Source organism: Schistocerca nitens, chromosome 11, assembly GCF_023898315.1.
Source record: "Schistocerca nitens isolate TAMUIC-IGC-003100 chromosome 11, iqSchNite1.1, whole genome shotgun sequence".
In the NCBI taxonomy this organism is placed as follows: Eukaryota; Metazoa; Arthropoda; class Insecta; order Orthoptera; family Acrididae; genus Schistocerca; species Schistocerca nitens.
Genome location: NC_064624.1, coordinates 58,456,082 through 58,483,214, shown reverse-complemented (window position 1 = coordinate 58,483,214; position 27,133 = coordinate 58,456,082). Strand labels below are relative to the sequence as shown.

The following is a 27,133-nucleotide window of genomic DNA, read 5'->3' as shown; positions in this document are numbered from 1 at the left end:
GTAGGCCAACCTGATGCCGCTCAGTACTGATTGTTCCCTCCAAAAAACACAGCTCGGTTGCTGAAGGAATTAGCTGTACAGAAGCTAGACAGTCTCAGTAGATTAAGACAGCTTTCTCGGCAAAGCCGACCTTGCCAGTCACGCGCGCGACTACACCACAACATCCCTACACTTGCAAGCTCTTTTCTGTCACACACACACACACACACACACACACACACACACACACACACACACACACACACAGAGAGAGAGAGAGAGAGAGAGAGAGAGAGAGAGAGAGAGAGAGAGAGAGAGAGCAGGGGGGGAGGGGGGGGTCTTTGTCTTTTGTTCACCATTTGCAGTGCTCAAAAGGAAAAAGTGACTTAGATAAAAATACACATAGTAACAAATAAGTCAATATCCATTTCATTCATCAAAACATCTGCACGTGATGGTACTACTACTTTTGGTGTCGGGTGGGGACGTAAGGAGTGCGGCAAGATTAGAATCGGGCCGCTCACTTTCGTCATTTGTCATTAGCGCACTGTCTGAGGAACTTACGTCCGTCGAGCGGTCCGATAGTACATTTCTCACTGGGGAAGGAGTAACGACCGGGCAAAATAGTCAGAAGAGCGAGTCGACAATTTGAGGACGATCGACTTCCAAGATCTCGAACTATTGCTCGGCACGAGCAATTAACGGAGGGTCGCGAGCATGTCGAGAATGAGGGCCACTGTCGCTACCCCACACTGGAACTGAAGATGACGACAACTTCTGGAGGGTGACACGCATTTGACTGTCACTGAGATTGCAGACGATGTCGGGATAAGTTATGGTTGCACTTTTGCCACTATCACAGGCGTGTTAAGAGTTAACGTGTGACCAAAACGCAAATCGTTTACAGATGGAAAGTTTTTTAATGCACATTACAGACTCTGATTAAATGTACGTACATCATTACACCTCCACCCCCCCCCCCCCCAAATGTAAATAAAAATTTAAAAAAATTAAGTCTCATCTTTACTTGATTTACCCTCATAAAAACAAAACATTTCAAAAGAAAACTGCTCTTTAACTTCTGAAAGCACGCAAAACACAAGAGTCATAATAGAGTGTGCATTTTACAGCTGACCATACTTTGATAGTTTTATGTTTGTATTACCAAGAACAGCCATCAATCGTCTGACTGTTTCATTCACTGCTTTGTGGGCACAGGCACAATGTGCTTTCATAAGGTACTGCACAGGATGAAATGCAGCTACATACATACGGGCAGTGGGAATCACAAGGTGCAATAGCCTTCCACGCATGTGTGTTTCTAACAAAAGGGCGAGTTTCTTATTACTTTTGTAATGAAGCAATATTCCAGCTGTAGATACTCGAGGATCTGTAATACGAGGACAGTGAGGCCTCAATCATCAAAGTGACACTAAACCAGGTCACCGAAGGCTACATTATCACAACATTACACAGTGTTCACCAATTTGCGTATTGTGTAGGTTTTGTAGAGAAGTGCGTTTTACATTTAACACACAAAAGATGGTAAAAAAAGAGAGAACAAAACTTGTGAAAACACTTACCAAAAACAGACACTATCAGAATACAACAACTATAATCTCTAAACTTGTGTTTCCTGCAGCTGACAGTATTCAACTAGCTACCTATTGTACTAATTATAATAGAATTTAAATAATAAGAAGTGTATCACAGAGTTTTTAAGGTACTCTCGGCACCAAAGACAACAATTCCACTCTTACTCACAACATTATACAACAATTGACTGAGTCAACTGACTGACCTCAGATGTCCGGTTTGAATCCGACAGTGAGTAAATACAACTACCACTCGCAGCATCAGATCGGGACGAACAGATCAGTGGCAAAAGTCGTAGAAAAAAATAAATTTTCTAAAGTGTCCAGACATCAAAAAATACAACAATCACTAATTAAGTACACCTACTACATTTTATCATCGCATTTTGCAATTCTTACTTCAATAAGAAAACAAATGACGTTTAGATAAATCGCAAAAATTACGACACACATTTACAGAAACCACCACCTCGACATCAACACTGACACACAGACAGACAATACCGAGAGAGACGGGCGCCATCCCAGCATTCATCTGCACGTCCGTGGCAGGTCCGCCCACAGCCCACCCACTTACCGACTGCGGGATCTGCACGGGAGCCACGCCGATGCCGGCAGCTAAGGACACGGGCACCGCCATGCCCGCCACCGATACGGGCACCGCCGACGACCTCAGAGCGCCGGCCGCCACAGCCGCCACCGCCGCCATCTGCGCGGCACCCGCGACCTGCATCTGAGCGCCCATAGTGTCCACGGCCTGCACCTGCGGCGGCAGTGGGGGCGGGTACTCTCCGGCTCGTGCCCAGAGTTCGGTGCACCGAAATCAGACCACCTCGGGCATGCCTCGGGTGGGGTGGGAGGCACCGGTATCCGGTACTGCACCAGATACTTGCACACCCCTCATTTCGACTCTTTTGTTGGGCGTTTTCTCATTACTACTCCATTTTTGTGCACGGGATGGGTGCATTTTGTTTTTGAGGTGACAAGAATACTAGAAAACGGGACACTGTCACAGCATTCACTTATTTTGATTTTCACATACGGTACTTTCGCACTAATTTTCCACTCAGTTGTGTTTGCAGTTTGTTTGTTATTCAAAGCCTAAATGGCCTCACCTTCAGGCACAGTTAACAAAACACCAGAGGGTGCAGTCGTACCAAGCTTTGAAACAGGTTGCGAGTAATGTAAACTGCAAAACTTGGCTAAGTGGAAAATCAATTTGAAAATAACCTGTATGTTCCAAAAGGGATCGAGGGAGCCCCGAGCACAAACGTATCGTCTTCAGGCGCAGTCAATCTGACCGTACACAGTGGTCGCATAAAATATTACGAACACCAGCTGCTACACTGGGGGAGAGAAATTAACTGCAACTCTTCCTAAACCCACCTCTGCACAGTGGTGTGTACGATTTCATACCATTCCTAATAAATTTCGTTCCCTCGCTCACGAAACACCTGTTTCGGGCACAGCATTGTAACTGGTGCAAACAACGGCTGGGCCGCTGAATGAAAACGCTCACTTTTTTTGGATTATAATCTATCACCCTCACTTTAATTGAGATCCAATGACCCACTAAACTTCATGAGGGGACTTAAAAACTGGTACCCTTTGATTTTCTCTGTACTTCCACGATTTGAGGTCAGTGCCCAGAAATCAATTCCCTAAACCGACATGACTTAACTGTCAAAAAAATATCACCTTTGAAGGAAGAATTCTTACACTGTCGAGCACAACACATTTCTAATTATTATCGCAGTCCCAGCAGCTGAGTGCTCAGTGTTAGATGTCTTAATTATAAAGGTAGTGGTTCGAATCCCACAAACAGTAACGTTTATTATACTTTTATGTAAGTTCCATATTTCTTAACACAATTCACAAACAGAGGCGTATATTTTTAAAAAATAAAAATAACAGCTTTTTATTTATAATTAAACTGCTTGAAAATGCATGTAATTCACAAGAAATGATAAAATAGTTAGATTGAACAATATTACTGGTGCAAATACTTCTTTCCATTTAATAATAAGACATTTTGCATATCTGTAATTTGTTTTCATACAACCTGTAATAAAAATGTGTTACGCGTCTTCTGAACTCACTACGTGCTCAGCTACGGATGACTACATTAAGAAGATAGGAATGTTTCGTATTTAACAGTGTTCAGAAATCCTTTAATTTTCAAAGGTGGGGATTTTCTTTTCCGTCTAGGCACTGACATTCAACTGCTATGCGTAGGAAGAAAGTCTTAAAAGGTCACCCCGTATGGTTCCCCTGTCAAACCAGGACCCCCAATTGAGCTTCATAATCAATTCTCAAGTGTTAGATTGAAAGGTTCAGAAAGAAACCACTACACATACTGGCCACAAAAAAATTAAATATTATACTTGACAAGGAGAGATCCCCAGCAGTGGTATCAGTTTTTTGAAAAATATATACAGCAATTTAGGTTAAGGTCCAAGGAACCACACTCTGCAACCGATCACACTGGTGGGGCCCTGTTTGAAAGTAATCGACGACAATTTTTTTTTGAATTTTGTGTCACGGTATACAGCTTTAGAAATGATAACAAATTACAGACTGGCTGCATAGCATAATAATTAAGGAACTGACCTCACACGCAAAAGGTCGTAGGTTCAAATCTCGCCAGATACAACAAATTTTTTTATTTTTAAATCTTTATCAAAATGACTGATCATTATTTTATTCAATTAACTGGTTTACACGCAATTTCTTTTATTTGTATTCCTTTGTCACACGATTTTAATCAACATTTTAATTTCTTCAATTGCTCTTATTTTTTCTTTTTCTTATTCTTTTTCCACTTGGAATCCTTGTACATGTTAATGTATTTTTTTTCTCTTTATCTATCATACTGTTTAAACATTTGAAACTTCCAATCTACCAGTTAAAATAAAGATGAAGTAATCTATTTATATTGGTAGTGCAACGGTGTCAAGAATGTATTCTTTGTTACGAGATCGACATCTTTTTGGATGACAATTGTCATACAAATATTTAAAACATAAATTTTTACTGCACTATAGACAAAATAACACAGATGATGATTTAAATGAAAGCAGATTATAAGTAAAGTGAAATTCAAACAAAATGAGAAATAGAAGTAATGAATGCAATGACATGGACAAATATGTCAGATGACAAAATGGAAGCAATTAAATTGAAGTTAATAGATAACAATAACCATGATAAAGAATTCTAAGCATAAAAAGACTGACAGGAAGAAAAATGACAGCAAATGAAGTACTCCGTACAACAAATAAAATCACGCGACGGAAGATCCAGGACGAAATGTAGCAATATTAGGAAAAGGACTCACCATATCGCAGAGATGCTGATGTCGAAAATAGACAACAGACACACAAACACACAAATGCAACTCACACACACGTGGATGCTGCCTCTGGCAGTTGAAGCTACAGTTCAGCTGCCAGAGGCTGCAGTCGTGTGTGTGTGTGTGTGTGTGTGTGTGGTTTGTCCATTTTTCACAAAGGCCTTATGCTTATGGCCGAAAGCTTATATCGTGACAGTCTTGTCGTTGTGCCTATCTGTGACTCATCATCTCCGTCATAACAATAAATAATATGATGTGACAACTGAATAAAAAAAATTACATTTAAACCAATTAACTGATAAAAATAATGATCAAAATCAATCCAATCAAGATTTAAAAATTAAAAAATTTCAACGGATCTGATGAAGTTTGAACTGACAACCTTTTGCATGTGAGGTCAGTAACTTGACCATTACACTATACAACCAGTCTGTTAGTTGTTACCATTTTTAAAGCTGTATAGCAAAACACAAAATTCATCGATTACTCACAAATAAGGGCCATCCGGGTTGAACGGTGTGACTCCTTGGATCTTAGTCTACATCACCGTACAGATTGTTTCAAAACGCCAATCCCACTGCTGGGAACCTCTCCTTGTAAGAATAAGTATAAAAAAAAATTGCCAATTTATTTTGGCAGTTTACAGTGAAATCATAAAGAAGCTGTATTATTATGACCTGAATTACAAGTGTAAAAAGGGCCAGTCAATCTATTTTCTATCTCACAAAAAATGACAGGTTACAACTCGAGCAGGACACAGATTTTTCTCAGCAATAATTGGACCCGCGTGTGTACTTTACGGGTCATTCCATATCAAATCACCCAATAAAAAATAAATTTTACACCCACCTCCTTAGATTTTCATGAAATTTGGCTCAAATGGTTCTAATACCATCCTGACAACACCTGCAAATTTTTTTGGTGTATCTCTTATAGCTTTTTTTTCATAAATTTTTAAAGTTTTTATGTTTTGCGTTTTCCGAACCTTCGGAAATGGTCAATTTAATTTGTATTCAAAACTTTAAATTTGCTTATCTTAAAAACTCTTTTAGATAACATCATGAAATTTTGCAGCAAGTTTATTTATTATACATATTTGAAGATAAAAATGATACTATTAAAATATATTAATATTTTCTATGAAAAAAAATATATGTATTTTTTTTTAATAAGAACTGCAATATCTAGAGTCTCAGACCTGATAGAATCCTCAAATTTGTTTTAATTTACTCTTAAACATATAGGCTACTTGATAAAACAAAAATAATGATGGCTTTTTCACATGTTTATTAATTATAGTAGATTACATTAAAATTATGAACAAAGATAGTGTACTTACGACACTTATGTATAACCCAACTGATTGCTTGAAACATTGAATTTTTTGAGTAATTCTGTCTTTTTAATAAACATTAATGCTGATTCAAACTGTTTTTCCACTTCATCCAAGAGCTTTCAGTTCTTTTGATACAGTCTTTTTTGAAGTAATACATTCTTACAGTGCCGCTTGATTGAGGTGCGTCTACTACACAGACTGGGTGCTCCAAAGGCACTATGCAAGAATCTTCTCTTTCAGGCCAATAAAATGATGCAGCTGGTCCTGAAGGATGTAGAAATAGAATTTCTGCATCTTCTTCATCATTGAATATTGTTTTTACCAGTCCAAAGTACCAGTTACCATCATAATTTGCAGCCACATAGCTATTTATGGATGGTTCAACACGAACCCAATCAGAAGAAGAATGGAAAGAAAAGACTAAGGAGGGTTTTACACTATCTGTAGTCCTTCTAACTTCAAGGTTGTTTGTTGGAAGTGGTTTGAAGTTATGAAAACTTCTTGTTCCAGGAATGGTTCGGATTGCTGAAAAACGTTTTTCTAGTTTTAACCGTAGCAAATCAGCTTCTTTTTTGTCTATAAAGTGAAAATGAATGTTTTCAATATTTTTTTCACAAAACTTGTACAGATCGATTGCTGTCATTATTTGTTCTTCGTCTGAAAGCTGTAGCCTGGCTTTCCTTAAAATTCTTTTAATAGTTCCTCCTAGGCCTTCACAAATTGACTTCCCATGACTTGTTGCAAAAAAGAGTGTTGGGCCTTCAAATTAAAGTCTCTCAAGCGTTCAGTCAAATTTTTAAAACTGTTTCTATTTTTGTACTGCCCAGCCCAACCATCTGTAAAGTAGTGAACTGAGTCAATGTCAGTATGATGTAATGACAGCCACTCTGTAATTTCTTTTTGTACAAAGTTAACAAAACCAGTGTCATGTTCTTGGTAATCACTAATAAAACAGTGGTTGGAAACAAAAACATTGTTTTCCTCATTTCTTAGAAAAACTCCAACTGGGTGTAGAGTACAACCACCTCTATTCCAGTAGTAACTTCGGATCTCATTTTGTATAACAAAGGAATAATTTTCACTGAAATCCATCACAATAATTGCTGTTTTGGGTGGTGGGTCTTCTTTCAATCTTTTAAAGGCTGCTGATTGGGATTTTGCTATAAATGAGTGCGGGGTGAGCTTTTCCAATGACCTAACCAATAAAGAAATGTAGTCTTCAACACTGATAGGCTGCTTGATCATTTCTGCCCTGTCTGTGTTAACCCACTGACTGATTACAATTTCTTCTTCTAAATCATAATCTTCACTTAGTTTTTCAGTTAAGTACTCAGTTAGTGCAGTATTTGCAGGACAGCTGTCGCAATGATGTAGCATGCAGTTTTGGTTTTCCGTGTTGCACACAAGCACCTTAATTAGGTCTTTATAAGATTCTTCAATTTTCACTGCATCCAGTAATAGTTTAACATTCTGGCGGATACTGCATACACATACAGTGTGTGTGCCTGCAGCACCAGCAAGGATTCACCATTTAGGTCTCAAGAAACAAAATTTTGAAAATCCTACTTCTACCTCGGGATTCTCCCATTTGAAAGAATAATAGAGTTCTCTCAAGTTACACAAAATGAGTCTTTTTTGCATGTACACTTTTTTTGAACACTTACTTTGTCTTTTGTTCCAGGTAGCACTCTGGAACTTTCATCCTTTTCATAAAAATCTGTTACAAGTCTTACTGTACTTTCAGAAAAAGTTTTACCTTTTTTTGGATCAGGAGTTTCCAAAATACCCTTTTCAGATTTTAGCTTTCTAGCTTGTCGCACCATGTACTCACTTACATTAAATTCTTTCATCACTTTATTTCGACTAAGAATCTGGAGCCAAGGTCAGAATCTGGATTTTTCTAGACCTCTCAACAGATGAAATCTTCTCTTTCATAAGAGAAATCATTACATCAAAATCCTTTGCTTTCTCAACCACACTTGTATCTTCTTCATCATCATCATCAGAACTTGGTGCATCATATTTTAATGCTTTTGAAACCGCCTTTTTTGCAGTCTTTTCAATATTGCTAACCTTCCTTTTAAAATAAGACCCTTTACTTTGTTCTGACAAGCCATGAAGCTTTATCGGTGTTAAACCTAAATTATCAAGAGCAATGTGTGTTTGTATGAGGGATTCATTTCTGGATTCCAATGATTCTAATTCAACCATGACTTCATCATCTGTTTCACTTTCATTGACTTCTACTTTTAATTTTTCCTCACAAAAGGTACAGTATGTTGAACAAAGCTTTTGTCCAGGTTTTATGCTAATATTTTTTGTCAGTAATTGTTTAGAAAGATCCAAGCCTACACTTCTCAACGATTTTTTGATGGGCTTTTTGTGTTTTTTTAGTGGGTCTACACATGTTGTTTGATACTTTTCAAAAACATTTAAAAAGTAGTAGCTGTGGTGTGAACATATATTCTTAAATTCACACAGATTAATTCCAGATCGTAAGTAGATCAAATCTTTTTCTTCCTCACTCAATTCAGATACAGGTTGTAACTTTTTTGAAGGTGTGTAGGTTGTTTGGAAACAGTCAGATTTTTTAAATAACCGTACGCTACAGGTTTGAATATCTGACATACTGATTTCACTTTTGGTCTGATTACTGTTCTGGTTACTTTTATAGGATATTGGAAAAGAATCTCTGTAAACTAAGTAACAGTACTTACTGAAAGTTCGAATAAACTGAATAAAATACTATCCAAGCACTATTTAACACTGTAATAATTTTTTACTTCAAAACACAGAAGTAACAAAACAAAATCCAAGCGTAAATTGTTACTCCAAGAAGACAAAAACTTATTTTCGGTGTCTAAGTCACTTGGTACTTTTTATTTTTAAAATATAATTAATATTATTTTAAAAATTAGATAACTATTAAACAGGTTAAAAAGCCAACATAATTTTTCTCTTATCTAATAGCCTATACAACTAAGAGTATTTTAAAACAAATTTGAGCTTTCTATCAGGTCTGAGACTCTAGATATTGCAGTTTTTGTAAAACTAAACATCCGTTAGCTAAAAAAAAAACTTTAAATTTTTTTTTCATTTGGAAGATTTTAATATATCTTTATGGTAATTTTTTTAACATTTAGATATAATACACAAACTTATTCCAAAATATCATACTGATATCTTGAGTATTCTTTAATATACAAATTTTTTTAGTTGTGAGGACACGTTAAGTTACAATTTCCGACTGCTGAAACAACGTCAAATCTAAAAACTTTAAAATTTATATATTTTAAAAACTATGACAGATAGAGCAAAAAACTTTTACAAGTGCTTTCAGGATGATAAAAGAAGTAATTGTACCAAGTTTCATCAAAAATCTGACATGGTTGGTGTCAAGGCCTGGGTGACTTGACACGGAATGACCCTTACTCGAAAATAGAAAATTTTTGACATTTGCAGATCAAACTGTGCAAGTTGTTTACTGCCGTTCGGTCACGTCTCAAAGCAGTGCACTGTCTCTCTCGCTCACAAACACGACGAAATGAATGTAGAAAGATCTTCGCAAGTCAACTGCTCAGGAACACTTACAGTAAACTTACAGACCAGTCTCTGTCATATTTACGTCCCGAGTACTCGTATTAGAGAAAAAAATTCCACTGTCTCTTTCGCGGAGGATGCGAATTCCTCCGCCTGTAAGCAGCTGAAATTGTGAAGACCTTCTTAAAGAAAAAACCACAAAAACAAAACAAAATTAACAACTGAGGAAACTGCGTTGCGCCTGAAGACAATATGTTCGGATAAAAGTGAGCACTAACAAGTGTGCTTCTCATAACAAGTACGTGCACGTATCTGGTAAGCAGACTCGAACTGACACTCGGCTCCACACAACAATTTCCATTTAACAATCTTTCTAAATTATGCTTAAGTTAGATAACATGTGTGTCACAATTTGCACTCCAAAATGACACCAGGAAAAAAACATACACTCACACCAATACAGATGAATGCTGAGATATGCCTGCGCTGCTGCCGCGCTAGCGCAAGCCATACGCCACGCCATTTGCCATTTCTCTTCTGAGCTCTCTCGTAATTTGCACAGCTTGCCAAGTATCTCCCTACTCTGTACTTCAGTACATCTCACTGCTAATCTTTGCCACTTCTCAACTGTTAAACGTCCTTATTTTTGATTTCCTGCACAATTACTCACACATCTTTTTTTGTTGTTGTAACAGCAGCTGTCCTAAGACTGAGTCATATCTGTTTTGTTCGTAATAACAACAAGTCACACAATTAATAGCAGCTCCTACAATGCTACCCAAAACCTCTTCTAGGACACACCGTCCGTCGGAATCTTCGTTTTACGGTCAGCCTCATTTTTGTGCGTAACACGTGTCACAAATAATGTTTGTTACATTATCCATGTCACTCAAACATATTAACAGGTACCCATTGCAACACTTATACGATTTAACATTATGGTGAGTTAATGCACATCTCGTAAGTTAACTAAATGGCTATGCCGAATGTAATACGAGATGTAAATTTGCAACAAAACTTCATTTTACTTCCCAATATTGTGGACAGAGCACATTTCCCCTGTTGGAGCACACCTCTAGCATTAGTTGTAATAACAAAATATCCACCACAAAGAGAAAATAATACAGTAGGACTTCAAATAGTAACTTACACATTTTCACTGCAGGCCAAGTAACTTTTATTGAAGGCTGCACTGCACTCTAAAGTCACACACATACAAGACATTATTTTTCAATACAGTCGTCAAGTAAATACAAAGAAAGGTCAGAACATTCTACAATCATTCAATTCCTCGGTGACAGAAACCCACTTCTCAGTCACCGAGCCATTCGATAAGTGTGAATGTCCCCACTGTCGGAAAACCTGCTATTGCTACGAATCGGTTCCTCGAACGACCAGTAACCGTCGCCCGAGGTCGATGTTGACAATTCTCCTTTGCGACCGGCACCACCCCCGTCCGTGGAGCCTCGATCGAACTGTCGGTACCACTTCACTACGGCTGGATGCAACATCGGATATGATCCGTACACTGAGAGAATTTTGCAGTGAACCTGTGTGCGATTTTGATATTTCACATACAAGAATCGTAAGTGTCCTACATACTACAATTTTGGAGTACGTTTCCAGCTGCCACGCCATTTGACTCGTGCGCTTTGATGCACCCATTATCTGTAACCGCAGCAGATTTGTGACTGCAGGAGGCCCAGAATATACACTCTCTTCTCAAACTGCACCAGTCTTGTCATGCAGTTGTCTTAGCACGGGGCAACATATGTAACTTACTTACTGAAGGCCCTATATACAACTGGAAGCGGATATATATAAAAAACAGATCTGCAGCAGCCAAACTTCTCAGAAATCAGTGAGTGAGAAGAGGAGGTTGTGAATACATATCAAGTCTAACTACCAGACCTAGAAACACCAAGTCTGTTGCAACGTGTCCACATTAATACCTCATTTCTTGCAGTAGATCACTTTTATGAATAGAACAGTTGCACATATGTTCACAGGCTTTTGTGATCAGAGTCAATTTCCTTAAAATTTGTGTGGCTCGTAGACCACGTTATGTTGTGAAATGTACCAATGTTTCAGCCACCCGACAAATCTGGGTAAATGTCACTCGCAACACGTGCCGAAATGTCGGTACATCTTACAAAACGATATGCCGACAATCCGCAATACTTATCGAATTACGGTGACTTCGGCAAGTGTAATGTGGCTTCCGGTACCGCAATTTTGAAATAACTCGCTATCGGCACATTATACTGTGAGAAAAGAAGGAGGCACTCGATCCGTCACATCTGTCACACCTGTCCACCGTGTTACACAGACAGCTACCGAACGGCAGTCTAGAACAGCCAGCTGACTGGCTACCCTGTAAAATGACGTAGTGGCAAAGACTCTCCTAAATCAGTACCCCTCCTCTGGCAAGCCGATACGAATTACTTCAATTACTACCGAAGCATACACGCACTCACCTGCAGAGTGGGGCCTGCCCCGGGCACGGTGCTCGTCATGCTCACCGCGGGCACCACCTGCCGCTTGCTCGCCATGCGCAGCTGCGCATTCTGGTCCAGCAGGAACTCGTTCGTCGCCGTCAGGTCCTGCACCTGCAGAGTTCGCGGACCGAATGGTATGTCACAAAAAGAGAAACATCTTTACAACTGATAAGGATCACTGAAGAGCAGATACAATACGAAACAGTAGGTAAGACACTGAGCCATTTAAAGTAGTGTCAGAGAATTGAGGACCCCTACACTTACTCCTACTGCCTGTACAATTACACTTTTTGTCTATCTCATTTCATTATATTTTGTAATTCATTATATTATTAAGTTAATGCACATATTTAAATACGCTGCAATGTATTTATATTTAATTTTTACTTTCATAAAAACTGATTGCGAATGTTGGTAGCGTACAGGCACTTTTTTTTCCCTTAAGATGGAAGGGAGGTTACTCCAGTGTGACAATTACAGTTGTTAGAATGTAATTTAACACAACATGGCATCATGGAAAATTTGTTTTCATCAATGTACTCCAATGAACACCACATATGTTGTTCATGTTTTCATATGAAATCTCAGTGGTCTCCTTCAGTATTCACATTCTTTGGGGAACAACGCAAATTATCTACACGCACCGTAGGTTACGACTCACTTATATAGGACGAAACCGAGTACAGAATAGTTACGAGATACAGAGTTCCGACAATGCTTCGATACAGTGATTGGCATAAAGATATGCCACTTGTGGAAAGGAGGTGAATATTATTACTAAGTTAAATTCAAACACAGTTACAGCTGAATTTAGCTTGTAAGTAATATGTAACTGCAGTGAAGAATGCTGACCAAACTGCAGATATTTTTTATTAAAAACAAAGGAGAAGTGATATATTAATGATGAATCCACAAACATTTTTTGAAAAAATTAAATAATTTTTCAGGTATCTATTACAAACCATTTCCTGTTTAACACTAAAGCAACAGCATAAACAATAAATTAAGAAAAACTGTCCTACCTGACCTGTAAATTGCCACATTACTTATTAAGAAATACTTTTCCTGCAAGTAGCTGCATTACAAGAATAATAAGTAAAACTTTAGAAGGATCTGTCCACACTCATCTCAACAGATGAGTGTTGTTAAAACCAGTCACAAGTGGTAATGGAAAATCATGATAGTAGAACAGCATATTTGTATAGCCAATGACATAGTATTTACTTTCCACATTTATTTACCATAATAGGTGCCAAATTATCTGAAGAAAGCTTTTCATTTCCGGGGCAAATACACACAACCGTATAACAAATGACTTAAAACTGTCGCATCCCCCCTCCCAGCACATGCGTACATTTCATATTAACACGTGTTGGCGTCATGTTCCGAGCTAATCTAGACCTCGTGCCAGGCTACAGATAAATCTTTCGGAACAAACACGATTCTGCCTTTTCGACCAAAGCTGCAAAAGTGCTATATATAGATAAAACAATAAACATGAACATGTAGAAAAAGCACAATTTGAAGGAAAGGCTATCCACAAAAAGCAATTAATTTTGTATGTTATCGGTGCAAAGCCATGTCTGGTTAACAACTGTTCCTCGCCTTCTGCATACCGTCCTCCAACACTCTACCTCCAACTAGACGATGACACGCATTGCCGATATCTGCTTTATGCTGCAATCAGTGCAGGAAAGTGATGACCGTATTCACTGATTAACTGAATAACTCCCTATTGACATTTCAAAAAATTAACGTTTTCCCACCACTTTCAATAATTTTATAACTCCCATTAAATTTTGTGTGTGTGTGTGTGTGTGTGTGGTGTGTGTGTTTTTTTTCTATTGTTGACAAAGTCCTTAATGACCAAAAGCTTTATTTGTGACAGTCTTTCTGTTGTGCCTATCTGCTACTAAGTATCTCAACTATATGTTGAGTAGCAACTATCCTTTTCATAATACTGTTTCTCACGATTTATACTTTACGAAACCACATTCGTGGAGAAAAACTGGCGTAACTGACACAAGATGACCCTGGCTTTAGAGTAGTGTTTACAGACATTACACCATTAATTTTCTCGAGCCACAGTTCCTCTACTCTGTAGATCTGAACCAGTAAAAGTTGGAACAACTTGTGGTGCTACGACTTTGCCTCCTGCCATTACCAGGCTACATTCAGCTCGGTGAGTTTGAAGCTGTTGTGACTTCAGATGAATATTCAGTTGTTTGTTAGCACTCCCAACCTCAACCTTCTTCAATATCGAGTGCTACACACAAAATGACCACCATCTCCACAGTCGGGCGATCGACTCGGCAGCCCTCCGTGTGGGGGACTCGGATTCAATTCCCAACACTGCCAGGTATTTCTCTCCAGTGGGCCAACTGGACCAGGGTGCACTCGGCCTCGTGAAGCCAACTGAGGATCTACCCAATCTAGAGGTAGCAGCCCTGAGGTCTAAATGGCGACGAGTGCAGTGTGCCTAACCCGTAGCCTTCTATACGCCAGCCGATGACAAATGGCCGAGGACAATACTGCAGTACGTCGACTGTCGTGCCGTCTCTGGGACCTGATCGCGGGTTAACATTTTATACAAAAAGAAGTATGCCGATATTACAGTAACTGTACTGTGTTGACATTAACTCCGCCCCGTGATTGTGATCATATGCAGAAGACATCCACTTCCCAGTATTTGTAAGTAATATTATAGTTTTATTTAATTGGATAGATGAGAAATCTACTCACCAAGTGGCAGCAGAACATACACATAAAAGACTGTTGTGATTGGTAAGGTTTCGGAGCCAGTGGCTCCTCCTTCAAGCAGAAGCGTTGAAGGGGAAGGAAGAAGAGTGAAGAAAAAGGACTGGTGAGGTCTAGGAAAAGGTGCAGACTTCTGGAAAGTCACCCACAACTGTGGGTCGGGGGAGATTTACCATACAGGATAAGATCAGTCTTTCCTTCTCGACCCGTACGGTAAGTCCCCTCTGACCTGCAGTTCTGGGTGACTTTTCCGAAATCTACCCGTTGTCCTAGGCCTCTCCAGTCCTTTTCCTTCACCCTCCTTCCTTCCCCTTCAATCCTTCTGCCTGAAGGAGGAGCCACTGCCTCCGAAAGCTTGCCAATCACAACAGTCTTTTACGTGTGGGTTCTGCCGCCGCTTGGTGAGTAGATTTTTTTATCCATCCAGTTACATAATTTTATCAATAATTGATTGCTTTAGTTGTTATTATAATATAGTTTCGTATATGCACCGAGTGCAGTTTGGTCTGTTAGCTAAGATCGACTGTGTCGGTTTTGCCGACAAATTTGTTGCTGCAGGCAGTGCCGAGTCAATTTCACTACAGATGGATGCGAGTCAGTTTCGACTGACACAGCTGCTGCTGTCGTAACACCGAGCTGAGAGTTAATTGTCTTTATAACGTAACATTGTTTGCAGCTTTTGTGTGAGTGAAGTAAAGCGTTGCATCGATAATGGCTTCTTTTGAGTACAAGTTAAGTGTTTCGTGTCTCAGTTTCGAGACGAAAATTATTATGAAAAGAGGTACGAAACCCCTTTCGATGGAGGAGAATGTAAAAATTCTCGACAGTGTTGAAGTCTGTTGCAGGATATGCATTGCATTAACACAAAATTTTGTGATATCTGTGTCTATGCTGAACACCACTGTCAAAAACCAAAGGCTCTGTTTTGCAAAGTGCAACAGCGGGCCACATTCGAGAAAGTCAAAATATGCAAGTTACCAAAAATGTGCGAAGCTGGAAAGAATTATCACAGACTGGTTTCAGACAGCACACACACCCAAAATTCCCATCGACAGCGTGATGCTGCACAGTGGAAATGTAGCGTGGCCCATATGCTCGGAACTGAGGACTTATCTGCATACGACAGGCCAAACGATCGTTTTGATAGCGTAAATGCATTGCCGTGAACTAAAATGTCGATAACAAAGTGTAGGTGACAGAGGAACAAATAGAGAAGCTGTTTTACAGCCTTTGATGCAAGAACGAGAACCTGAAACAGGAAAATTCTCCTGTTTGTGGATTTTTGGCCGGCACACCCAAAACATACGTTTATGCTATATACAGTTAAGAGTCCCTGCCACCAAACAACACAAGCAAATTTCGGCCTTCAGATTTTGGCTTTATCTTCACCTTTGGAATTTATTACAGAAAGTCACTGTGCAGGAGACAGTGAATCTGACGGAAGCTGGAAAGACCCACCGTTCTTCAAAACGTCAATTTTTTATGCTTAGCATCCATTTCCAGCGCACGGACATGCCATCTTCTACTGCTTTTAAAATGTGGGATTCAATCAAACAGATGAAAGAAATGGATCTGAAATTCCAAACCTAAGTAATAATGATGACACGGAAATTCTACTTGTTACATCAGGGGGAAAAGCTGCAGTTCGTGCACACAGTGCGGGATTTCCTGTGTGTTAAGGAGAATGTTGTCACCGATAAAGAGTATCCCATACACAGAAAAAGATGACCATGCAGGAAGTCATAGCGATAGTGGCAGCACGGTTTCATCTATTGCAGTTGTAGACGCAGCAGTGAAGACAGTAAAATTTTATTTCTTTTGGGCATGCTTTCAGTTGTTTTGATGAACTGAAAAACCAAAAGTAAAAATACATATTTTTGCATTTATTTTTATTATTGTTATTGTTATTTTTTTGTTCATTACGTAACATTCATGTAAAACAATTAGCGATCAGTACGTTAAATAAAATTGCTTATTACCATTTTGTAAAGTGTGTGTTTAAAAGGCTTAAGTGTGATGTGGTAACTCCCCACCCTCCCTCCCACCTGTAGGTTGTGCTGACGGACTGATCTGTAACACTCCCTGACCTCTATGTCCGCATGCCACATTTTACACACTTTGTAATATTTCATGCGCTTTTTGTTATAACACCTAAAACATTTGGATAAGTTCAGGGTACTATGTTCAGCTGCCGACATAACTTTTCCTAACACTGTAGCCGAACATGCTGCATTATAAATGACAGGTTTTGGAAATGATGTTAATGCAGTGTAACACTTTCATAGTAGGCAAGTATAAATATGAAAAGTACCAAATAGGGCACCTTAGCTTCACAGACACTTAAATCAACACAGCAGCTGCTCCGTTTGCTACCCTCCTCCTCCTCCTCCAGAATATGTTATTTCTTGTACTAAAGTACGAGGGAAGTATCAAGTCGGCGACTAACCGTAGTACCATATTCAGAAAACCTTTGTTAAATAATAAATAAAGTCTACGATGAATATTTTGATGTTTATTATGTAGATATATTGTACATGAATTATAAAACCGTTGCGGGGCGGGGGAGTCCTGTATGTCACTTTTACTGCTCAAAAAAATAATTTATATATATAGATATAATAGAGGGAAACACTCCCGCGCCTCGCTGCGATGGAGCACTTCCTTTCACGCCGATCACCTGCCACCCTACCTAAAACCTGTTTCCTCATTACCTCATCCTGACCCACAACTTCTTCATTTTTGAAGGCCAGACATACCAACAATTAAAGGGAACAGCCATGGGTACCAGGATGGCCCCTTCGTACGCCAACCTATTCGTGGGTCGCTTAGAGGAAGCCTTCTTGGTTACCCAGGCCTGCCGACCCAAAGTTTGGTACAGATTTATTGATGACATCTTCATGATCTGGACTCACAGTGAAGAAGAACTCCCGAATTTCCTCTCCAACCTCAACTCCTTTGGTTCCATCAGATTCACCTGGTCCTACTCCAAATTCCATGCCACTTTCCTTGGCAGAGCCACGTGTGAAAGCACCCACATGATTTACCAACTTACCTGCCTACACTGTGATGCATTCTATGTGGGAATGACCAGCAACAAACTGTCCATTCTCATGAATGGACACAGGCAGACAGTGTTTGTTGGTAATGAGGATCACCCTGTGGCTAAACATGCCTTGGTGCACGGCCAGCACATCTTGGCACAGTGTTACACCGTCCGGGTTATCTGGATACTTTCCACCAACACCAACCTATCCGAACTCCGGAGATGGCAACTTGCTCTTCAATATATCCTGTCTTCCCATTACCCACCAGGCCTCAATCTCCGCTAATTTCAAGTTGCCGCCACTCATACCTCACCTGTCATTCAACATCATCTTTGCCTCTTCACTACCGCCTCGACTGACATCTCTGCCCAAAGTCTTTGTCTTTAAATATGTCTGCTTGTGAGATGTCTGCTTGTGTCTGTATATGTGTGGATGGATATGTGTGTGTGTGCGCGCGAGTGTATACCCGTCCTTTTTTCCCCCCTAAGGTAAGTCTTTCCGCTCCCGGGATTGGAATGACTCCTTACCCTCTCCCTTAAAACCCACATCCTTTCGTCTTTCCCTCTCCTTCCCTCTTTCCTGATGAGGCAACAGTTTGTTGCGAAAGCTTGAATTTTGTGTGTGTGTTTGTGTTTGTTTTTTCGTTCGGTAAGTCACATCATCTTTGTTTTTAGATATATTTTTCCCACGTGGAATGTTTCTGACGGCGGGCACATTTGTGCACTGAAATTAATCAGTGATGCAAGTTGAAAATCTGTGCCAGACCAAGACTCTAAGACACATGCCCCGTTTCTCTAGAAAGGTCGCCTTAAACACCTCGACCATCTGAACGTGCTTTCCAGTTGACCCAAATCTCCAACTCGTCACACCCCAATGCGGCACCCCGTCCGTGCACATCTCGCCCACAGTGCAAGCTTTATTCCTTCGAGAGGAAATGAAATCTGGTGTGTATCCACATAGAAGGAATCCTGTTTGGCTGTCAAGCCAATAGAAATATTATTTTTTAATTTCAATGCCCTCATACAGCTGTTATCAGAGGAATTTTACTGAATACAGATATTCACAGCAGCTGAATCATAACAGTGTTCGGTGCCTGTTCTGTCGGACATGTTTAATAGAACAAACATCACACACGTGGGTAAGTAATATTTCTAAAAGACTTGACAGTCAGACAAGATTCATTCAATGTGGATGATCACAGCAACCATTCTACAGAAACGGAGTGTCCGGGTTCGAGTCCCAGCCCAGCACAAATTTTCAATTCACATAAATGATTAATTTCAATGTCCTAATGTGGTCGTCGTAGGATAAATTCTCCGAATAGAAAGTAATTTCCCCCATTTTACATTTTCCCATATTTTACATAATTTTTTAAAAGTCACTCCAATGTGAAAGTGGAGTTTCACTGGATAGGAAGCACGACTCGTGTGTTATGCAGCACAAACAGTAAAGCGGCACAGGATGTCGTGACGAGACCTAACCGACTTCAGTGCAACCGGTAACTGTCTGAGGGAAGCAGTAATCGCAAGGGACTCACCTGCTTTTTAAGATCGTCAAGCTTCTTGTGGAGCATGGCATTCTCTTCCTCCAACACATAAATGCGGGCAGCCTCCCCGCCAGCAGCAGCAGTGCCGGCGTGGTCCATGCGGCTACGCTTGGGCTCCGGCTCGTAGCCGACACACAGTGAAGGCGGCGGCGGAGGTGGCTGCTGCATCGGTGGCGGGAAATCGAACCTGTGCGGAACGGAAATAGGAATTGCGCAAGCGGTAACTGTTATATGGCAGTGCTTACCGTGACTAACCGTGTGTGCTCCTGAACTCTGTCAGTGGTACTATCGCAAACCAGTGAAACCACAAAATTTTTTTTATCACTTTCTCGTCTTAATATGAGGACATGCTTCCAGAAGACCAGAATTCTCTTATGTAGTACATTCTTTAACTTTCCAAATTTGGTTTCAATGCTACGAGTGACTTTATAAAAGCAGTTAATAGATCCAATAACATATACTGCAGTTTAGTTTACTCATTATACGAGGGTCACTCAAACGAAATACACACTATTTTTGTAAAAATACAGTTTTCATTCTGCACGCGTGAAAGTTTTTCAGTGTGTGGATACATCCTTCCCGCTCGTTTTTAAACATAGTTCGACCTGTTCCAGAGAGTGGCGCCGTCACAGCATGTCAAGATGCCTGCTAGATTTGACGTTCGTCAGCAGCAACGTGCTGTCGTAGAATTCCTGTGCTGTGAAAACGAGACAGTGGGAATCATCCACAAGAGGTTGAAAAAGGTGTACGGACATGATGATGTCGATCGCAGTACAGTTAGTCGGTGGGCAAGCAGGTTACGTGATGAAAGCGGGCACGGCAGTATTGAGGATTGTCCTCGCAGCGGCAGGCCTCGTACTGCACACACTCCAGACAATGTGCAGAGAGTTAACGATGCGTATGTGACAACACTGGAGAAACGTCAAGCTCGACTGACAAGGGGAGGCCGCCAATTGTGAAATTCAGATTCGATTCATACTGCGCATAATAAAAGCTCATGGCAAGAGGCGTAATGTGGCAAAGCACCAAGAGGCACTTCTCAGCCGTTGTGGAGAAAAGCGACAGTTAAAAGAAACTGTTGCGGTGAAATATTCTCTACGATTAATAATTATCTACAGTGTCGTGGCGCAGCGGTAAACGTTCGGGTTCGTAATCTGAAGGTCGCCGGATCGAATCCCGCGCCATGCAACTTTTTTTTTATTATTAGTTTTTTGTGTATGTGTGTATACATATATTTTTTAATGAATTGCTTATGCATGTTGGTGAAGGCGGATCGCTCTCCAATTGTACCGCCTCCATTTTTCCGTTTGTTTAACAGGGTGTACCAAAGCTCTCACGTCTGCACTGATTTTTGACGATGTTATAAGTTGCGCTAGGGACCGCATCTACCTTCTTTCAAAGTTAGCAGGCAACTACGTTGTTATGCGGCGGCTCGTTTCGGCCCATTCAACATCTGTCCTTCAAGTGTAACGAGCGAGTGACGGAGTTTATATTTCATACCTGCCGCAGCAAATTTGTGTTCGTGGGGTCTCTATTCTAATTCGAACATTTGACTTAGCTATACGTATTCATTTCGGAATATCGTTTCTACATCTTCCGTTAACTATACGTGTTTAACATTATGAAGACAATTAATAACATTTGTGAAATACAACTTTGTTTGCAGAAAACATAATGATGTTCGAAGTCGCCAGTTTTTTCACGACAAACGACTTTCAACAACTTATTATATGCATAATTGTCACAACTGATTTCCGGGAATTATATATATGAAAAAAAAAAAAAAAAAAAAAGAAGGTTGCATGGCGCGAGATTCGATCCGGCGACCTTCGGATTACGAACCCGAGCGCTTACCGCTGCACCACGACCCTGTAGAAGGTTATTAATCGTAGAGAGTATTTCACCGCAACGGTTTCTTTTAACTGTCGATTTTCTCCACAACGGCTGAGAAGTGCATCTTGGTGCTTTGCCACATTACACCTCTGGCCATGAGCTTTTATTATGCGCAGTATGAATTGAATCTGAATTTCACAATTGGCGGTCTCCCCTCGTGAGTCGTATTCGACCACATCGGCAGTCGTATTCGACCACATCGGCAAAAGCAGGATGTTTTGCTGTTGCACGACAATGCACAGCCGTATGTCAGTCAAAAAACCGTGGAAGCGATCACAAAACTGAAACAACCACCTTACAGTCCTGACATGGCTGCATGTGACTATCATCTCTTTGGGAAACTGAAAGACTCTCTCCTTGGAACAAGGTTTGAAGATTATGACTCCCTTGTGCAGGCTGCCAAACAGTGGCTCGAATAGGTTAGTCCAAAATTTTACCGTGTGGGTATACAGGTGCTGGTTCCAAGATGGTGTAAGGCAGCTGGGAGGGATGGAAATTATGTGGAGAAATGAAAATATTGTTCCTAAAGGATGTATCTACACACTGTGAAACTTTCAAACATGTAGAATAAAAGATAGATTTTTTAAAAAAATAGTGTGCATTTCTTTTGGAGTGACCCTCGAATTATAGAATCATCTATTTCCATAAGACTGCTCCCATAAAGGCAGCAGATTAATTCAGAATTCGATAAGGACTTACTCTGAAACAGACAAATGTGTAAATAAATAAAAAAAGAACTGTAACTGCAAGTCATAGGACTCATTTTCATTTTCATGTAATAAGTAAACTTTGTTACAGACATCTTTGTAAAATCAGAGCAGACTGAAAACTTATTTTTTAAACTTATTACAAGGTAGAGCCATAAACTGGCAACAAAATAAAAATCTAAGCCATTATCTGCAAAATTTTTGCATGCAAATTTTTCTAGAGGGGCATCACTGTGCTGAACATTACCCCCTCTCCCTCGCATCACACATACAAAGAGCTGGTCTTTACTGTTAAACCTCTTTCTGCGCCATTTAACAACCAAGTTAGTTACCTTTCTGGAACTTTCTGCAAAGGGCAATGAAAGTTATAATCACATAACTTACACACAACTGAGGCCGTAGTAAAAAAATTACACCAACTGAATTATCAGTTCCTCAATCCACTATGGTCCCTAATTACCAGTTTCTCAATCCACTATTGTCGCTCTTAATGATTTATATTACAGTTTTAAAGCTTATCACTCGAAGATAATTGATAACTGAAGCATTTGATAATTGCTCTGAATACCACATGGAAGCAAAATTGATGCCATGATAAAAATTGAGCACAAAATGTCAAAACAAAAGTTTATACAGACTTGCATGTGTTTCCCTTCATCTCATCTCCCACAAATAATTTCCATGCTTTTCAGAACAGCTGCACTCAGGAACACATAATGGGAAACACTAAAACCATCCAGTCAGCTTATTTATGCACAACTTAAATCGGTAGCAATCGGACTTTGAGCTATACTTATCTTGTGAGTATTCTATAAGCAAATTAGCATCTACGGCTGTATCAAAATTACAGGAAGTCGCCGTATTGTGCAGTGCTGCTCTTACAAATACTCAAGTCTTCTACTAAAGATGTTCCTCGTGCCACATACTGTCAGGCACATTTTACACGAATGCCTCATTTCAGATTCTGCATCACCGAACACCACGAGGTGAATTTTCTCATTCGGACATAAACTAACAAACAGCAGAAAACAAAATCCTACAGGGTACGAATACAACAGACTACACAGGCCAGCTACACAGCTCGAAGTCACCGAGCTGCAGTGCTTATAGACTGCCAGAAACCACTGCCAGTAATGACATTCTGAAATGACCCCTAAAATATCTTCCATATTTTGGGAGACCAATCACTACTATACAAGGAGAACTACGTTATTTGCGAAGAACAATACATAAGAAGTAAATCGAGCACAATACGTCCTTACTGTGTATACACATGTAGGGCACGTTTTTCTTCATCTGCACTCTCCTAAAGTTGAACGGTCCCATCTTCAGTTTTCTATGCAGTGTAGCTGCTCTTACGTGTACATGCAATGGGCCACCAATTTTACTCACATTACACATCACTCCAGAAAAGTGATGTGAAACCCTATCTTTACCTTTCTGACAAATGACACTTGTAAATGATAAAATGGTAGAACAAATTATTTTATAAGAGAGAATGACGACTGTGTGAATTCATTTTCTATTTTCACGTGACGTGTAGTGTCGAGGGACGGTGGGTGTCTCCGAGGTGGGAGGCAATCGCAGTGACTTTGCGAGAGGAAGCACCTGCACAGGCGTACGTGTGCGCTCCACATGTCGCTGGTGCAAGTCGGAGTAGCACGTCGGCCCACAAATAAGAGCCAAAATCAAACAATCATGGGACTGACTTTGGAAGACGTATGAAGATTGCATTGTACATTTATTACTAATTCTGATTTTGAAATGTAAGGTGTCATAATGTACTGAATTATGTTGCTACGACGAGAAGTATTTGCAATGATAAGATCCTTGTACTGAATTCGAAGAATATATCTGCATGTATACATATGAGAAAACCAGATCCTTGTACTGAATTCGAAGAATGTATCTGGATGTATACATCTGAGAAAACTAGATCCTTGTACTGAATTCGAAGAATATATCTGGATGTATACATCTGTGAAAATTGGTATTTGTTTACAAAAATTAATTTAGTGCTACATCCTGGTCTTCCAGCAGACACTGCATAATTTGGAGAACTAGTCCATAACTTGAGACATCCACAGTTGGCTAAATGCTAAATATTTGGCATTCACTGCTCAATGTAAAATTCAAACTTTGAGAATAATGAATGAGAACGTTGGTCGGATGCTAGATCGTAGCATATACTTAGAATTGGCAAATGCAACTTTAGTACATCTACATCTACATCTATACTCTGCAAGCCTCCCAACGGTGTGTGGAGGAGGGCGCTTTACATGCCACTGTCATTACTTCCCTTTCCTGTTCCAGTCGCGTACGGTTTGCGGGAAGAATGACTGCCGGAAAGCCTCCGTGCGCACTCAAATCTCGCTAATTTTACACTCGTTATCTCCTCGGAAGGTATAAGTAGGGGGAAGCAATATATTTGATACCTCATGCAGAAACACACCCTCTCGAAACCTGGACGGCAAGCTACACCGCGATGCAGAATGCCTCTCTTGCAGAGTCTGCCACTTGAGTTTGCTAAACATCTCCGTAACACTATCACACTTACCAAATAACCCCGTGATGAAACAAATAACCCTGTGATGAAACGCGCCGCTCTTCTTTGGATCTTCTCTATCTCCTCTGTCAACCCAACCCGGTACGGATCCCACACTGATGAGCAATACTCAAAGTTTTACAAGCTTATCGAACATATGAAGCAGCTTACCATTGAGCAGCAGTGTTAGCCAGTAGGTAGAAGAGTAGCAGTCTGTTCATACTGAGTTTAAATTGGGTCATTCTGCCCCCCCCCCCCCCCAATCAGAAATCTACCACTTTTATCACACCAACACATCTTGCTTGTTCAGAAAGGAATAACAGTCGAAATAATAGTCACTGTGGTACATATGTGGGGAAGTATAACTGTGATACAATACGGAACCGTGACAATATGAACATTCAGCTATCAATACACTGTACTTCAAATACAGTATGCATTACTCGAAGCTGGTATAAGCCAGTAAGCTGTCACCATGAGACATCTCCAAATACATCGAAAAAGTTACACTCGGGTGACAGAAGTCATTGGACATCTCCCTGTATTGTGTCAGACTTCCTTTTGTCTGGTGTAGTGCAGACACTAATGCGGCATGGACTCAATAAGTCACTGGAACTCCCCTGCAGGAATAGTGAGTCGTCTTGCCTCCACAGCCAATGCAGGATTTTTGGGCACGAAATGACCTCTCCGTTACGTTCCGTATACATTTGATGGTATTTGTGTCAGGCGATTTGGGTAGCCAAATCATTCACTCCAATTGCCCGGAATGTACTTCGCACCAATAACGACCAATTGTGGCCCAGTGACACGGCATAATGTCATCCGTAATGTCCCACGAAGGGCTGAAAATGACCTCCAAATAGCCGAACATAACCACTTCCAGTCAATGATTGGTTCAGTTGCACTGCACGATCCAATCCATTCCGTGTGTCGAACTCCAACTCCATTGCACGTTCGAAATCTGCTAAACCCTGCCGTGTTGCCGTAGTCACATTGGAAACTAATGCACACGGATCACCTGAGTACAAACGATAGCTTCATCAATGCGATGTCCTTTTATACCCAATGTGCGTGGTACTTCTGCCCTATCTTTATGTGCATATCACTATCCAATAACTTTTGTCACCTCAGAACATTTTAATTTCATCACAATTCCTTAATATAAGTCATCACTTCTTATCAAAACGATTATCATTGTTACTTTTAAGGATTTTTTGCATCTGAGGTCATACTACAGTTGTATGAAAGATGATTAAATCCGTGAGCTCTTTGGCATACACTGTCAGTCCAAAAAGTTTCGAGACTGGATTAATTTTTAAAAAATTGCGAAAAGTTAAGGTGATTGTTTTAATGCTTGAGGTGTCCTACACAGGTTCCTCTCACTCGAGTTCAATGCACAGAACGTTGACGCAGCCACGTGATACCGTGTGGAACGTTCGGCAGATAGCCGGTGGGCGAGTCTGCCACAATAATGACTTTTCTTTCCCCCCAGTTGAACTACATACCAGCCCTAAGCAGTAGTTTACCCAAGGTTTTTAGATATCAGTAATTCATATGGAATAATAGCCATATAATTTACACACTTCTGAGATACGTATTAAGTATTTTAAAATTTGTGATTTATAGAACTCAATAAAATTCAGTTTCAATGCTAGGATAAAAAGGATGAATTCCCTGAGATTTTACGAAATTCCCTGAAAGTTCTCCGATTTTCCTGGGTAAAATGTAATTCCTTGAGATTTTCAGGTTTTCTACAACGATCGCCACCCTGAAGGAGTAATCTTCCTTACTTCCCACAAACAAAATCTATCGATTGAATGCTCCCTACATATATTTTGACCGTGCCACACAAACAAAATTTATTGATTAAATGCTCCCTACAGATGCCATTACCTCATCTATTTTGACCGTGTATATTAGGTGCGTACTTGTTTGCAGTTTAGTACCAGACTGACAACTCCGAAGACAGACATTTTGAAAATTAATTTATGACCGCCCGAGCACACATTTGTGACCAGTTAACCCTACGAACTTCTCAGCCAAAAACTTCCACAAAAATAAGGCACGTGTGGCACCTGTCATAAATACGTGTACGATCAACCAAATAGGTGAATTCGTGCACATTCAATGCCTGCTTTCAAAAATGAAACATCAATACGGGCAGTAATAAACTGTACGAAACTAGGGTCTCGGAACAGCCGAGAACATTTCTCGCTAACTATTACATACAATCCCAGATAAATAAACTGACATGACACGAAACGAGGCAATCTGAGTGGGTACCTTCCAAACAGTAATGTTGACGCCTGTCTCCGTGGACCCGGCGCCAAAGATTTCTGCC

At 40.1% G+C, this 27,133-nt stretch overlaps 1 protein-coding gene across 1 annotated transcript in view; it reads right to left on the bottom strand.

Annotated features, from left to right (window-relative positions):
- The window catches only part of LOC126212620 (zinc finger CCCH domain-containing protein 10-like), a 140,533-nt gene that overhangs the window by 23,992 nt on the left and 89,408 nt on the right, over positions 1-27,133 (bottom strand). The window contains exons 5-7 of the mRNA XM_049940049.1: positions 19,639-19,834; positions 12,280-12,411; positions 2,152-2,337 (exon numbers count right to left, since the gene is read on the bottom strand). Coding sequence (XP_049796006.1) covers positions 2,152-2,337; positions 12,280-12,411; positions 19,639-19,834 — 514 coding nt within the window. The remainder of the gene's footprint in view (positions 1-2,151; positions 2,338-12,279; positions 12,412-19,638; positions 19,835-27,133) is intronic.